Source organism: Prunus avium, chromosome 1 (genome assembly GCF_965620075.1).
Source record: "Prunus avium chromosome 1, drPruAviu1.hap1.1, whole genome shotgun sequence".
Classification (NCBI taxonomy): Eukaryota; Viridiplantae; Streptophyta; class Magnoliopsida; order Rosales; family Rosaceae; genus Prunus; species Prunus avium.
The window spans coordinates 51616794-51629963 of NC_142284.1; the positions used below are offsets into that span (position 1 = coordinate 51616794).

General features: G+C 37.0%; 3 protein-coding genes and 1 pseudogene across 4 annotated transcripts; all 4 read right to left on the reverse strand.

Moving 5' to 3' along the window:
* Positions 1 to 235: 235 nt before the first annotated feature.
* LOC110761184 (amino acid permease 8-like) lies at positions 236 to 3354 on the reverse strand. Of its 2 annotated transcripts, none has more exons than XM_088254361.1 (6): positions 3100 to 3354; positions 2099 to 2332; positions 1907 to 2000; positions 1593 to 1810; positions 1123 to 1505; positions 236 to 934 (listed from the first exon to the last, which is right to left on the reverse strand). In XM_088254361.1, exons 1-5 carry the CDS (start codon positions 3218 to 3220, stop codon positions 1372 to 1374), a joined length of 801 nt encoding a protein of 266 aa, XP_088110487.1. In that variant the 5' UTR covers positions 3221 to 3354; the 3' UTR covers positions 236 to 934; positions 1123 to 1371. The 2 variants fall into 2 exon arrangements, with proteins under 2 accessions (XP_088110487.1, XP_088110490.1); XM_088254364.1 differs by having other exon boundaries at positions 1123 to 1350; positions 3100 to 3353.
* On the reverse strand, positions 512 to 1188 carry LOC148297989 (amino acid permease 6 pseudogene; annotated as a pseudogene).
* Positions 3355 to 4940: 1586 nt separating the features above from the next.
* On the reverse strand, positions 4941 to 8329 carry LOC110761212 (amino acid permease 8-like). The gene is made up of 7 exons (XM_088254633.1): positions 8040 to 8329; positions 6937 to 7170; positions 6748 to 6844; positions 6427 to 6644; positions 6203 to 6330; positions 5851 to 6078; positions 4941 to 5676 (listed from the first exon to the last, which is right to left on the reverse strand). Exons 1-7 carry the CDS (start codon positions 8152 to 8154, stop codon positions 5254 to 5256), a joined length of 1443 nt encoding a protein of 480 aa, XP_088110759.1. The 5' UTR covers positions 8155 to 8329; the 3' UTR covers positions 4941 to 5253.
* A 2749-nt stretch (positions 8330 to 11078) lies between these two features.
* LOC110761168 (auxin-responsive protein IAA26) lies at positions 11079 to 12976 on the reverse strand. Its single transcript, XM_021963584.2, has 5 exons — positions 12385 to 12976; positions 11910 to 12202; positions 11667 to 11805; positions 11494 to 11558; positions 11079 to 11366 (listed from the first exon to the last, which is right to left on the reverse strand). The coding sequence occupies exons 1-5, from the start codon at positions 12822 to 12824 to the stop codon at positions 11308 to 11310; spliced, it is 996 nt and encodes a 331-aa protein (XP_021819276.1). The 5' UTR covers positions 12825 to 12976; the 3' UTR covers positions 11079 to 11307.
* Between the last annotated feature and the right edge of the window lie 194 nt (positions 12977 to 13170).

Genomic DNA, 13170 nt, shown 5'->3' on the forward strand with positions numbered 1-13170 from the left:
CCAGAGCACTTGGTTTTATTTTGTGCTCGTATTTGAGGTAATGCTCCTCCATTAATACAGGCCTCACTATTGCATGCTCCAAAAGATTTTTAGATTTATGTAGTTAAGTGGACTTCCACATTATTCTGTAGACTATATAATATAACGAGGATGAAAGTGGTTCGACTTTAATCCATGGTAGGTGGCCAAGAATTTCTCCAACACTGAGACAGAACTATGAATTTATAAAATAAAATAAAAATTCAAGTGCCCTAGTCTTCTACTTTGAAGTTTGAAAAGTCTAAAAAAAGTGAGAGGAAAAACTCTGACCCAAAAAAGTGAGAGGAAAAAAAAAACACAAAAGAAGAGTGATTTGAATGAGAGGACCAAATTACCCTTCTTTTGGATAATGGGATATCCATTGGCCACGAGTTGTAGGTGGCTAAGTCTAAGATTGGTCACGGATGGTTTTGTTACATAATTAGATCCATATTTTTATTTAGAATAATAAGCATACTAATTTGGGTTCAGTTCACTCTTTAAATTGGAAGAGCTTGTAAGCATTGAGGCCCTTGTAAAGACCATGAATGGCACCAGATGCTGCAGCCAAGGAAATAAGGAAGCACAGAAAGCTCAACAAGTGGAGCCCAAACCATCGAATTGTTAGCTTCCCAATCTTTTTCTGCACAATGTGCATCTCCAGTGGGATGTAGACTATAAGTGGCCAGTAGCCAATGGCTCCAAGGAGGGCAAGCATGTCTGAGAAGAAAGGCAGAGCAATGGCAACAATTGTGACCACCACCCCATAGGCTGTTCGCCATGACAGCCTAAACATGTTGATATTGAATCTGATCTTTCCAATTCTAATTGGGTTCTCTCTATTTATGAACTTGGACTTGGGCCACCTCCTTCTAGCCAGTAATTCAACAATTTGGAACACCGGTTGGCAAAGTACCTGCTCATGATAATAACATGGCATGTTACATTTGTACAATAGCAGTCTTGCATATTATGTTGCCAAACTGTCAATGTCACGTATCGAAATAAGATTCTACGTAATTGACGGTTTAGATTGACAAAATAAAAACATAGCATGCCATATTATCTGGAAAATGACAATGTTATGAACTTGATCATATATACCTGATATGCACCAACTATGTGCACCACAATAAAAACATTGGCCAAATCAACTAGCCAAAACGCCATATCATCTCCAAAACCAGCCAGCAGATTTTCTGGGGTCTTGTCACCAAATGCAGCATAACCCGAGGTACTACACATGATGAAGAATATTGTCATAATTAACCCCCCAATTGAGACAGCCTTCTTCATCACTTTGTTCTCTGGTGGCAATGACTTGAGAGTGTCCTAAATCAAAACAAATCAAATTCAATGTATAAAACTGAAACAAAACAGAACATATGAACAAGCAAATGCAACATCTCCAGCTGCTGCAAACATCCTCCAAATCTTATCAGATGAAGATGGGTCCACTCCTGCAACAGAGGTTTTTCCTCCATGCCCTGCTCAAGCAATTTTATTTATTTTTTCAGTTTCCATTTTTCATTTTCGGGAGATGGGTTTTAACATTTTGTTGATGGAGAACTTACCCGTTATGATTTTTGAAAGGGAAAGTCCAACTCCGATCGAGGCATAACCAAAAGACGTAATTGCTGCAAGCTTTGAGAGCCAAGAGAGCTTGTGAAAGTTTGGGAGTTGAGATAAGAGAATTTCAACAATTCCAAACCCAACCACGTGTGGAATATTGGAGAACATGCATGGGTCATCACCACCATTTTTTCGATGGCAATTCGATTTCTGTATAGCCCTGAGCATTCAAATAAACACATATATAAGAGAACTCGAATTACAATATTGATACAGTGATATTTCTCTTCATTTTGTTGTGAGAAAATTGACTTACACCATGCTTTTAGCTGTAGTGATGGTAAAGCCGACTCCGATTGTAGCGAGATTTAAATACAACATCCATCCACAGAACTTGTACATTCTTCCACCTTATACATTAAGGAAATGAAAAGAAAAGGCAAATAAAATAACATAAAACAAAATCTATCAACAAAAAATAAGAGTGTGCATACACGAAATGAGTTACCTAAATAGGATTTGACAGCTTCCATGTAAGAGTAATTTCTCTTGCCTGTAACTGGGTCTGGAAATCTATAGCAATCTGTTAGGAGAGTGGCAGCATAAAGGGCAGCAAAGGTGCAAAATAAGAGAATGAAAATGCCAGCAACCCAACCAAGTTGAGCCATTGCCCATGCCAGAGAAAGCACCCCAGCACCTATTGATGTTGTGATTATATGTGCACATGCAGTCCACACTGTCCCTACATATATAATATATACATATACATATATATATATATATGTCATATATACATATTAGAGAAAAAAAAAAAGAAGAGAAAATATTAATTATTTCATCTGCAACATGTTAAACCCTAAACCCTATGTATGTCTAAAGATATTTTGTTTTTCAAGATTCATATAATTCCATCCTAACTGTAGAAACAGATTCTTTTCATATCTGAATAAACACTATTACATGGATTTTATACAAGCTGCAATGGTCTGGGAGTTATAGCCGAACTGTAACAGACAACAAGGCAATTATGGGTATTAACAATTGTAACGGAAATCTCATTAATTTGCTGTACTGTCATGAATACGAAGAGTCTCTAACACTAACTTTGCTTAATTTTCGAACCATCTCAAGGCGAATTGTATAATTTTCTTTTCAAAATATTGCAAGAACGCAATGGTTTTTTTTTTTATAGGTTTGTTTTGGTTTTTGGCTTGTGTCTATCTGTTCTTTATGCATTAGTAGCTGTATCCCAAAGCCAAAGGATTCCAAGCTTTTGAAGATAACATTAATGGCTACATTCCAAGCTTTTTTTTAAGATAACAAAGGAATATAGTGAAGAAAAGAAAAAGAACAAGTCAAACTTGAAAAGAGGAAAAAGAATGTAACCAAGTTTGGAATTTTTGCTACATTAGAAGGAGAAAGAACTTGAGTTGAACTGAAAACCCATGTTGTGAAACTGGAGAAAAATCATATAATCTTCAAGCTCATGTTGTGAAAGAGAGTACATACCAGTTCTTTTTGGCTTGCCATCATCATCTACTTCTCCATCTTCCACCTTTTTGGGAGGATATTCAGAGCCACTTTCACATAATTCATTCTGAAACTCATGATCAAGCACAGTGATCACCATGTTTGCTCTAGATAGCTAGGCACCTCTTCGTCTTCGTCGCAAAGCTAATTAAGCCAAGACCCACAAAACCGCCACTCTCCCAAAAATGGCACAATGCTACACTACCTTGTATTCTTTCATGAACAGATGCAAAGCCTAATTAGCCCCCCCCCCCCCCCCCTCTTATATTTTGATTAGCTGGCGTGGCATCGTGTTATTCGATCAAAAGTGATTAACAACCCTACTTTTGCTCTTTTTTAATGCATGGAATCATAAATTTCATCTCTCCATGGTGGCCAGATGGAGAAAGGCGTAATTGTAACGCTCAGACTTACTAGACACATGTAAGAAGTGAGAGAGAGAAGAAAACTAACCAGAAGAAGCAATTTCCAAATCTCACGGCAAAAAGAACAGTCCAAAGTGTAATAAAAGAAACAAAATAGCATTAAATTACTCTTAAGAGTTGGAGAAAAAAAAAGTATTTTCCTTCCTATATCACACCAAATATTAATGAGGATATTTTAGGAAGAAAAAAAATTGACAAAGTATGACTTATAGAGTAAGTTATGAAAAGTTGCTTAGATCATTACAAATTTATGGACTTAAATGACATTATAAAGTAAGACTATTTAGTGTCCGTTTGGCATTGCTTATTTAGGGTAATAAGTGATTTTTTAAAAAAATTGAGAAGCCCAGCATATTTGGTAAACTATGAGAAAATCACTTATTATTAAAAATTGATGTGAGAGAAAACTATAAGAGAAAACAGCTAATGAGGTGCTTTTATTTTCTGATTATACCGGAATCGGTACCAACAACACTTTTAACAAAAAGTTCACCAAATGTCAAACTGCTTTCTCTCACAGTAAATCTGACAGCAATTATTTTCATAGCACATCAATGCCAAACTGGCCCTTAAACTATTATAATTCATATATGTGAGGATTTGAATAATAAAGAAACGGAGAAAACAAATGAATTTCAAATGATTCCTTGCATATCTTCATTTCAAATACATCCAATGTAATGTGATTTTTATTTTTGTAGTAAATTTAGCATTTTTGTTAAATTCAAATTCCTCCATCCAAATCGGTGATCCGAATATGTTAACTGTTTTTTTAATTATATATTGTAATTGATTAGTGGTGGAGCTGAGTTGATAATTAGTTAAAAAAATAGTTTGATTGGCGCCAAGATTGATTAGTTAGTTAGTGGCTGCTTAGGCCAGCTAACCAGTTTATAAGCTTGGGTCAGTGTTGGATTGGTCATGTTGTAATTGAGTTGTTACTTGTTAATAGAAAGTTATTTGCAAGTGGATATAGATAGCTCAGTTGCGCCCTTCTATCTTCACTCATGTGGGCAGAAGTTCGAAACCACTCTCCCGAATCTCGAACCTTAACAAGCCTAAGCATGCCACTCGGCCAAGAAATAGAAACCAGGTCCAAAGAGCAGAGGGTCAAAAACAGAGCAAGGCCCAAACAGAGTAAACAGAGCAACAAGCCCAAAGACTGACAGAACAACAACCACGTAAAGTCACTTGTTGATCGAAATTTCTACATCAGCAAGGATCATTGGAAATAAAGGAATATATATATGTTATATATAAAAAATATTTAAAGTGGTCCGGAAAAAAAATTAATAGCCAACAGTAGCTTAACTAATTATACTTCTTAATTTTATGGGTAGTTGGCAATGGTATGAATATGAGCTTGAAGAGATTAAGGCAAGGTGGTGTAAATCATTATTTGAAAGGCAAAAGCTACCATTTATTGATTCTATTTTTTCCATAACACTTTTACCTAATTGTAACCAATGAAAATGACAAACCCATAAATGGTGGAGAAAAACTTTCATACACCTGTTTCATTGCCTCCTTCTTATATCTCTCTTCTCATGTCACTTATCAAAAGAGGAGAGAGATATAAAGAAAGGGACATTGAAATTCAACTTTTTAAATAAAGATTAGAGTTCCATGATCCACCCATAAATCAACCACCCAATAAATCATTGTCTACAAGCTCATCAAGCAAGCCTAGTTTAATTTTGGCTTCACTTCACTCTTTATATTGGAAGAGCTTGTAAGTATTGAGGCTCTTATAAATACCATGAATGGCACCAGATGCTGCAGCCAAGGAAAGAAGCAAGCACAGAAAGCTCAACAAGTGGAGCCCAAACCATCGAATTGTTAGCTTCCCAATCTTCTTTTGCTCAATGTGCATCTCCAATGGGATGTAGATTATAAGTGGCCAGTAGCCAATGGCTCCAAGAAGGGCAAGCATGTCTGAGAAGAAAGGCAGAGCAATGGCAACAAATGTGACTACCACCCCATAGGCTGTCCTCCATGACAGCCTGAACATGTTGATGTTGAAACTCATCTTCCCAATTCTAACTGGGGTCTCTCTGTTTATGAACTTAGACCTTTTCCACCTCCTTCTAGCTAATATTTCAACAATTCGGAACACCGGTTGGCAAAGTACCTGTAGGAATAACAATATACGTTAGATTTGTTCAATAGCAGTTTTGTACGTTATGTTGTTAAATTGTCTGTCTAGACTATGTACTAAAACAGGATTCCACCTAATCGATAGTTTGGATTGACAGTCTAAAAACAAAACATGTCCGACTATCTACTAGAAGAAAATCTTATGCACCTGATATGCACCAACTATGTGCACCACAATGAAAACATTGGCCATATCAACTAGCCAGAAGGCCATATCATCTCCAAAACCAGCTAGAAGATTTTCCGGGGTCTTATCTCCAAAGGCAGCATAACCCAAGGAACCACACATCAAGAACACTATGATCATAACCAAACCCCCAATTGAGACAGCCTTTTTCATCACTTTGTTTTCTGGTTGCGATGATTTTAGTGTGTCCTGATAAAAAAATAATAAAAAATTCAAATGCATGCAATGTTTAAGCTAAAACAAAATAGAAAAGCCTCTCTATTTTCAATAGAAGAAAAGGCAAGAATTGACTTGGCAAATTGGCATGTCTTACTTGGATATCAAAAAGCACCAGAGCATATGAGCAAGCAAATGCAATATCTCCAGCTGCTACAAACATCCTCCAAATTTTCTCAGATGAAGATAGGTCCACTCCTGCAACAGTGGGTTTTCCTCCATGCCCTGCTCAAGCAAAATTTTTATTATAATTTTATTTTCTGGTGTCCATTTTTCATTTTGGGGAGATTGGTTTCAACATTTTGTGGATGGACAACTTACCCGTTATGATTTTTGAAAGGGAAAGTCCAATTCCGATAAAGGCATACCCAAAAGACGTAATTGCTGCAAGCTTTGAGAGCCAAGAGATCTTGTGAAAGTTTGAGAGTTGAGATAAAAGAATTTCAACAATTCCAAATGCAACCACGTGTGGAATATTGGAAAACATGCATGGGGCATCACCCCCATTTTTGCGATGGCAATGCGATTTCTGTATAGCCCTAAGTACTCAAATGCACACAAGAACTCGAATTAATTATAATGCATCATATATATTGACACAGCGATATTTCTCATCACTTTGTTCCAAGAAAATGAACTTACACCATGCTTTTTGCTGTGGTGATGGTGAAGCCGACTCCAATTGTAGCGAGATTTAAATACACCATCCATCCACAGAATTTGTAAAATATTGTTCCACCTTTATACATTAACGAAATAAAAACATAAAATCTATCAACAAAAATTGACCATTGGAAAATAAGAGCGAGCAATATACCCGAAATGAGTTACCTAAATTGGCTTTGACAGCTTCCATGTAAGAGTAATTTCTGTTGCCTGTAACTGGGTCTGGAAATCTATAGCAATCTGCTAAGAGAGTGGCAGCATAAAGGGCAGCTAAGGAGCAAAACAACATAGTGCAAATGCCAGCAACCCAACCAAGCTGAGACATTGCCCATGCCAGAGAAAGCACCCCAGCACCTATTGATGTTGTGATTATATGTGCACATGCAGTCCACACAGTCCCTGCAAATATATACATAAACATAAGGGAAAAAAATGAATAAATATTACTTATTTCATCTGCAACATGTTTTGTTTTTCATTTTTCTCTTTTCTGAGTTCATATAAGTCCATAATTTTGCTTTTCAAAATATTGCCAAAACACCCAAGGGGTTTGGTCTAGTGGATAAAAGCTGACTAGGTCCACAAGTTCGATAATGCCTTTGAGTATCATCCTTAGGGAGGTCAGGGGTTCAAGTCTTGTAAAGGACCTCTTGGAGAGAGTTTTCTGTAAACAGTGAGTCGTAGTCCACTAACTACCATTTTCCAGATCAAAAATAATATTGCCAAAACGCATTGCTTTTTCTTTTTTTTCTTTTGAGGCTTGTGTCTTCCTTTTCCCTTATGTATGCTGCATATATCAATAGCTGCATCGCAAAGGCCAGAGGAAAAATAAAGAAGAACACGACAAAAAAAAAGTTTCATTCAAGAAGACGTAGGATATTAATTTCTATGCGATGCCGAGAAGATGGTTCAAATTGGTCCATGAGCATGAAGAAAATATATTAATTTCACCAAATTTGTATATTTTGGTCACATCTTTAATATCGTAGGTTTTTTTTTTCGTATGATTTCCTTGTTATCTTTTGTATTTTTTTTATAACGCTCCTATTTTATATAGCATCTGCTCCACCAAAAGGAAAAAGGAACTACATTGTACACGATTTTTTGTTTTAAATAAAGTTTTTTTTAGAGATAAATAAGATAAGATAATGATTATAATCAGTTAAGTCTCCCCAAGTCTCCCCAAGTCTTCCTCAGCCCAAAGACAATAAAAAAATAAAATAAAAGCTTTCGTGTGTGTTAAAGGGAGAATTAAGGAGAGCACATACCAGTTCTTTTATCATCTACTTCTCCATCTCCATCTTCCACGTTTCTCGGAGGATATTCAGAACCAGACTCACATAACTGATTCTGAGTTTGATGATCAAGCACAGTGTTCGCCATGTTGCCCTAGCTAGCTAGCTAGGCAGCTCTTCCTCTTCCTCACGACAACAAATCAAATTAAACAAAGCCTAAGTAAGCCAAGTTAATTTGATCAGCAGCTAAAAAAAACAAAAGTCCGTGGAAAATGATATGATTATCTCCAAGACCACAAAACCCTCCCCCACTCTCCCAATCCCAACAATGTTGAATGGTTTTTGCCCTTCTTTTATGGACAGATGCAAATTCCCATTCCTCTCTTATCTTTTAATCATCTGATCTGATGTGGCATCGTGTTATTAGAGCAAAGTCATTAACAACCATGGTTCTGCTGCTGTGTTTGCATGCATGAAATGATTTCATAAATTTCATGTCTCCTTGGTGGCTAGATGGAGAAAACAGTTCGATTGTCGCTGAGCCTTATCAAAGACACATGCAAGGCCACTAAATTCTGTCTGTGTGCAGTTTTACCACATTTTACAATTCTTTGCTGTTTCGGACCACTAATTTTTATTTTATTTTATATAAGCAATATTGAAGAAGTTAAATTCAAACACATAATCTCGGGTGCAGGAGTATATTCTTAACCACTTGAGCGCTTTTTTTTTTAAAATTTATTAAATGCCAAAGGCCAATGACTTTATTCATCAATAGAATATAAAGAACGCAAATCATTTTGAAGGTAAGAGTGAAGCGAGTTAGGCCCCTCTTCCATCCAGTAAAATATCTCATTACAAGATAAAGCAAATTTGGCTAATTGGTGAGCCACAAAATTACATGTACGAGGTTGGTGTTGCGCATATACGAATACGAAACGACAGAGTAACTCTTTCAGTTCCTCTATCAACTCTCCTTCCATGCTCATGTCAAATTCAGTTAGATTTATGGTGTTAATCACCTCCAAGCAATCACTTTCAATAATTATCCTTGTGAATCCTGCATCAATTGCCATTTGACAACCTTCAAAAGCCTTCGGGGAAAGACACCCACTTAACGGTTTAGCCATGGCACCCATTAATTCCCCATTGGCATTTCGGACTACTGCTCCTAGCCCCATCTTTCTATCAGCCACACAACATCATGCCCCATCAACATTTAATTTCAGCAAGTCCCCCTCAGGAGCTGAAAAAAACAACAAATCAAATTAAACAAAGCCTAAGTAAGCCAAGTTAATTTGATCAGCAGCTAAAAAAACAAAAGTCTGTGGAAAATGATATGATTATCTCCGAGACCACAAAACCCTCCCCCACTCTCCCAATCCCAACAATGTTGAATGGTTTTTGCCCTTCTTTTATGGACAGATGCAAATTCCCATCCCTCTCTTATCTTTTTTAATCATCTGATCTGATGTGGCATCGTGTTATTAGAGCAGAGTCATTAACAACCATGGTTCTGCTGCTGTGTTTGCATGCATGAAATGATTTCATAAATTTCATGTCTCCTTGGTGGCTAGATGGAGAAAACAGTTCGATTGTCGCTGAGCCTTATCAAAGTCACATGTAGGGCCACTAAATTCTGTCTCTGTGCAGTTTTACCACATTTTACAATTCTTTGCTGTTTCGGACCACTAATTTTTTATTTATTTTATATAAGCGATATTGAAGAAGTTAAATTCAAACACATAATCTCGGGTGCAGGAGTATATTCTTAACTGCTTGAGCGCATTTTTATTTTATTTTATTAAAGGCCAAAGGCCAATGACTTTATTCATCAATAGAATGTAAAGAACGCAAATCATTCGGAAGGTAAGAGTGAAGCGAGCTAGGCCCCTCTTCCATCTAGTAACATATCTCATTACAAGATAAAGCAAATTTGGCTCATTGGTATGCCACAAAATTACATGTACGAGGTTGGTGTTGCACAAATACGAATACGAAATGACAGAGTAACTCTTTCAATTCCTCTATCAACTCTCCTTCCATGCTCATGTCAAATTCAGTTCGATTTATGGCGTTAATCACCTCCAAGCAATCACTTTCAATAATCATCCTAGTGAATCATGCATCAATTGCCATTTGACAACCTTCAAAAGCCTTAGGGGAAAGACACCCACTTAACGGTTTAGCCATGGCAACCATTAATTCCCCATTGGCATTTTCTGCTCCTAGCCCCATCTTTCTATCAGCCACACAACATGCCCAAACTTAAGTAGGCTAGCTACTACTCGGCCAAGAAAAGAACCCAGGCCCAACTAGTAGATGATCAAAACAGAGGAAAAACAAAGCAAGGTCCAAACAGAGGAAAAACAGAGCGAGGCCCAAACAGTGGAAAACAGAGCAGCAAGCCCATAGGCCCCAGACAGAGAACAGCCAAGTTGTCCTAAATCGAAACGAGAATGAATGAGAGTACGAAAGAGTCGGAATAAGAAGGAATAAGAATGAATCATTCTCATTGAACTCCTAATTGACCACTTCTCCCATAATACCAATATCACCTTCCCTAAGGAGTCTCATTCTTGATCTTAAGTAGATCCCTTGTGGTGGGTTTTCATTCCCAAAGTGTTACTGAACGCTAGGAAGAACTCACAGTATTTAATCCAGTTCATCTCAACATGGAAAAAAAATCTCCAATTTCACGTTAATAAACATGTCAGAATTCAAGTTAACAATAGGCTCAATGCAGAAGTAGATTAATGTTTGATTAAGCCCAACCTAGCCTGCTAAGCCACTTGAAACAAACATTGTTTAATTGCAGGTGACAGAGAGTGGCAATCTTCTTTTTTCTTTCTTTTTATGTTAAGGACTTTTCTTATTGAGAGGGACGATAATATACTAAACTCACACACACACTACACAAATGTTAGGACTCGAATCCATAATATTAGGAGGACAATTACTTCAAACCACTACACTATTGAGTCCTGTGTAGTGGCAATCTTCTTCTTTGTTTGTTGCTTTTTTTTGGGGGAGGGGGGTTTTCAAGAGTTATAGCATGACTTATGAACAAACTTATTTACGAATCCCAAAAGGCTATAAACCTGATATTTCAACAAGAAAAAGGAGATACAGAAAACACAAATTCAAATTACAGTGATCTTCAAAAACCCTTAATATACAAGATTTAATTAGGCCATTAACTAGAAATAAAAAGATAAAACTTAATGGGGAACCCCTTAATTATGCAGAGCTTCATGCCATTATATCATATGGGATTTAATCTCTCCCCTCAATAACTGCCTCATTTCCCAACTTCCATTGGAGTATCAAGTGGTGTCTTTTCATGTTGACTGCTGCTAACTGAAAACAGGCAAACTTCCATTACAAACTATAAATCTAAAAAGGCTCTAACCATGAAAACTAATTTGACACTTAGAACAAAAATAAACAAAAATAATAATTATGAGATACAAAAAAGTAAGCTCACGTTTTAGAGTGGAAAGCTCTGAGCTCTTCAGCACGCGCAGCCTTTTTGCAGTGGATACAAACATGCTGCAATTATAAATTAAATAGAATAAAATGAGAACCATAGATCACAAAATAAATATCCAGCAACAGCTATAATTTTACAAGGTACACAATAATTTTATGAATGCTTACTTCCATGGGACATCACCAACAAGCATCCTGTCTCCTTCATGATCCTCATAGAGCAGAGTATATTCCCCATTGCCATGAGTTATTGATTTGGTCTCTCCCTTCTTGTCTTCTTTTTCCACATCAGAACAAACCCTTTGAGCTAAAAATTGAAAGAAAAAAAAATTTAATAAATTGCTTATGTAAACCAAAATAAAATGCAAAATAATTTTCCATGATGCCTGAGTTTGTTGAAATGAATTTAACCTGCAAGAAGACCTTGGAAGAGTTCATCTATGGCAAGGGAGAGTTTCTCATAACTGTCATAGGCTTTGAGGTTGATTTTTCTTCCAATGGGAACCCCTTCCATGTTGATCTTTACAAACATATGAGGCTTGGAATTAGTATCAGATTTTCCACTGCTCCCCTCCTGCAGAATTTCATTTGGTGACTCCGAATTCAGGGGCTTCGAAAAGCTTGATTTGCAGCTTGCAAGATTTTTCCTGGATGAACGGACTGGAGGCCACCCTACAACTGCAGCTTGTGCAATTCTGGTTTTACTGGAATTAAGCAAAGCAAAAGAAATATATTTATATGAACATGGCTTTTACTGAAACATTTCTATTAAAACACTCAATTAACTCAACAGAAAGATTTTAATCTAAATTAAGTAGGTGGTTGTATGTACTTAATCTAAATTATGGTTAATTGAAGCAAATAAAGCAAGAAAAGCTGAGAGTACCTTTTCTGATCAGAGCCATGAGCTGCAGCAGGATTTGTAAACTCTGAAGCAATAGCAGGATCTGAACATGCCTTCTTATCTGAGTTGTGGAACTCTGCCACTCCAGGGTTGCAGGGTTTGGAAATCATTGGGCACTGAAAATGGGAAGGCTTAGGGTTTTGCTGGCACTGACTGCTGGGAGCAGAGTTTGTCAACCACTTGCTCTCTCTCTCTTCTTTTTTCTCTTTAAAAATTTCATGGCAGACTCTTTTGGGTTCATGAGAAATATTGTTGTTGATGATGATGCAACCAAGAGAGAGAAGAGACTGGTCTTCTCCTGGAGGACCAAGCCTCAGCTCCAGCTTCTTGTCTTCAGATGCAACATAGCTTCTCTTATGATACAACTGACCCATTTCCAAAGCATGCAACAAAAGCCTCAAGAGAAACTTGGAAAACAGCATGTAAGAATGAACCCCAAGGAAAAATCAGTTGCAGACCAGAGTACTTGTGTGTGGAGATATATAGCAAATTATTTTCTTCCAATCATCTCCTCTTTTGGAGACCCAATATCGAGTATAGAGCACATGCAATAAAAGGAAAATGGTTGGGTGGGAAGATTCCTTGTCTCAAATTCTACACTCAAAATAGAAAAATATAGAGATGTTCAAAAACAAGTAACAACCGTGTAGGTGGAATATGTGGCCGGTCACATAGACATGACACTGTGACACATGACCAAGACAGCATTTCAGCTCAAAATACTCAATGTGCCTATACGTGCGGTGTGTGTTTGTGAGAGAGAGAGAG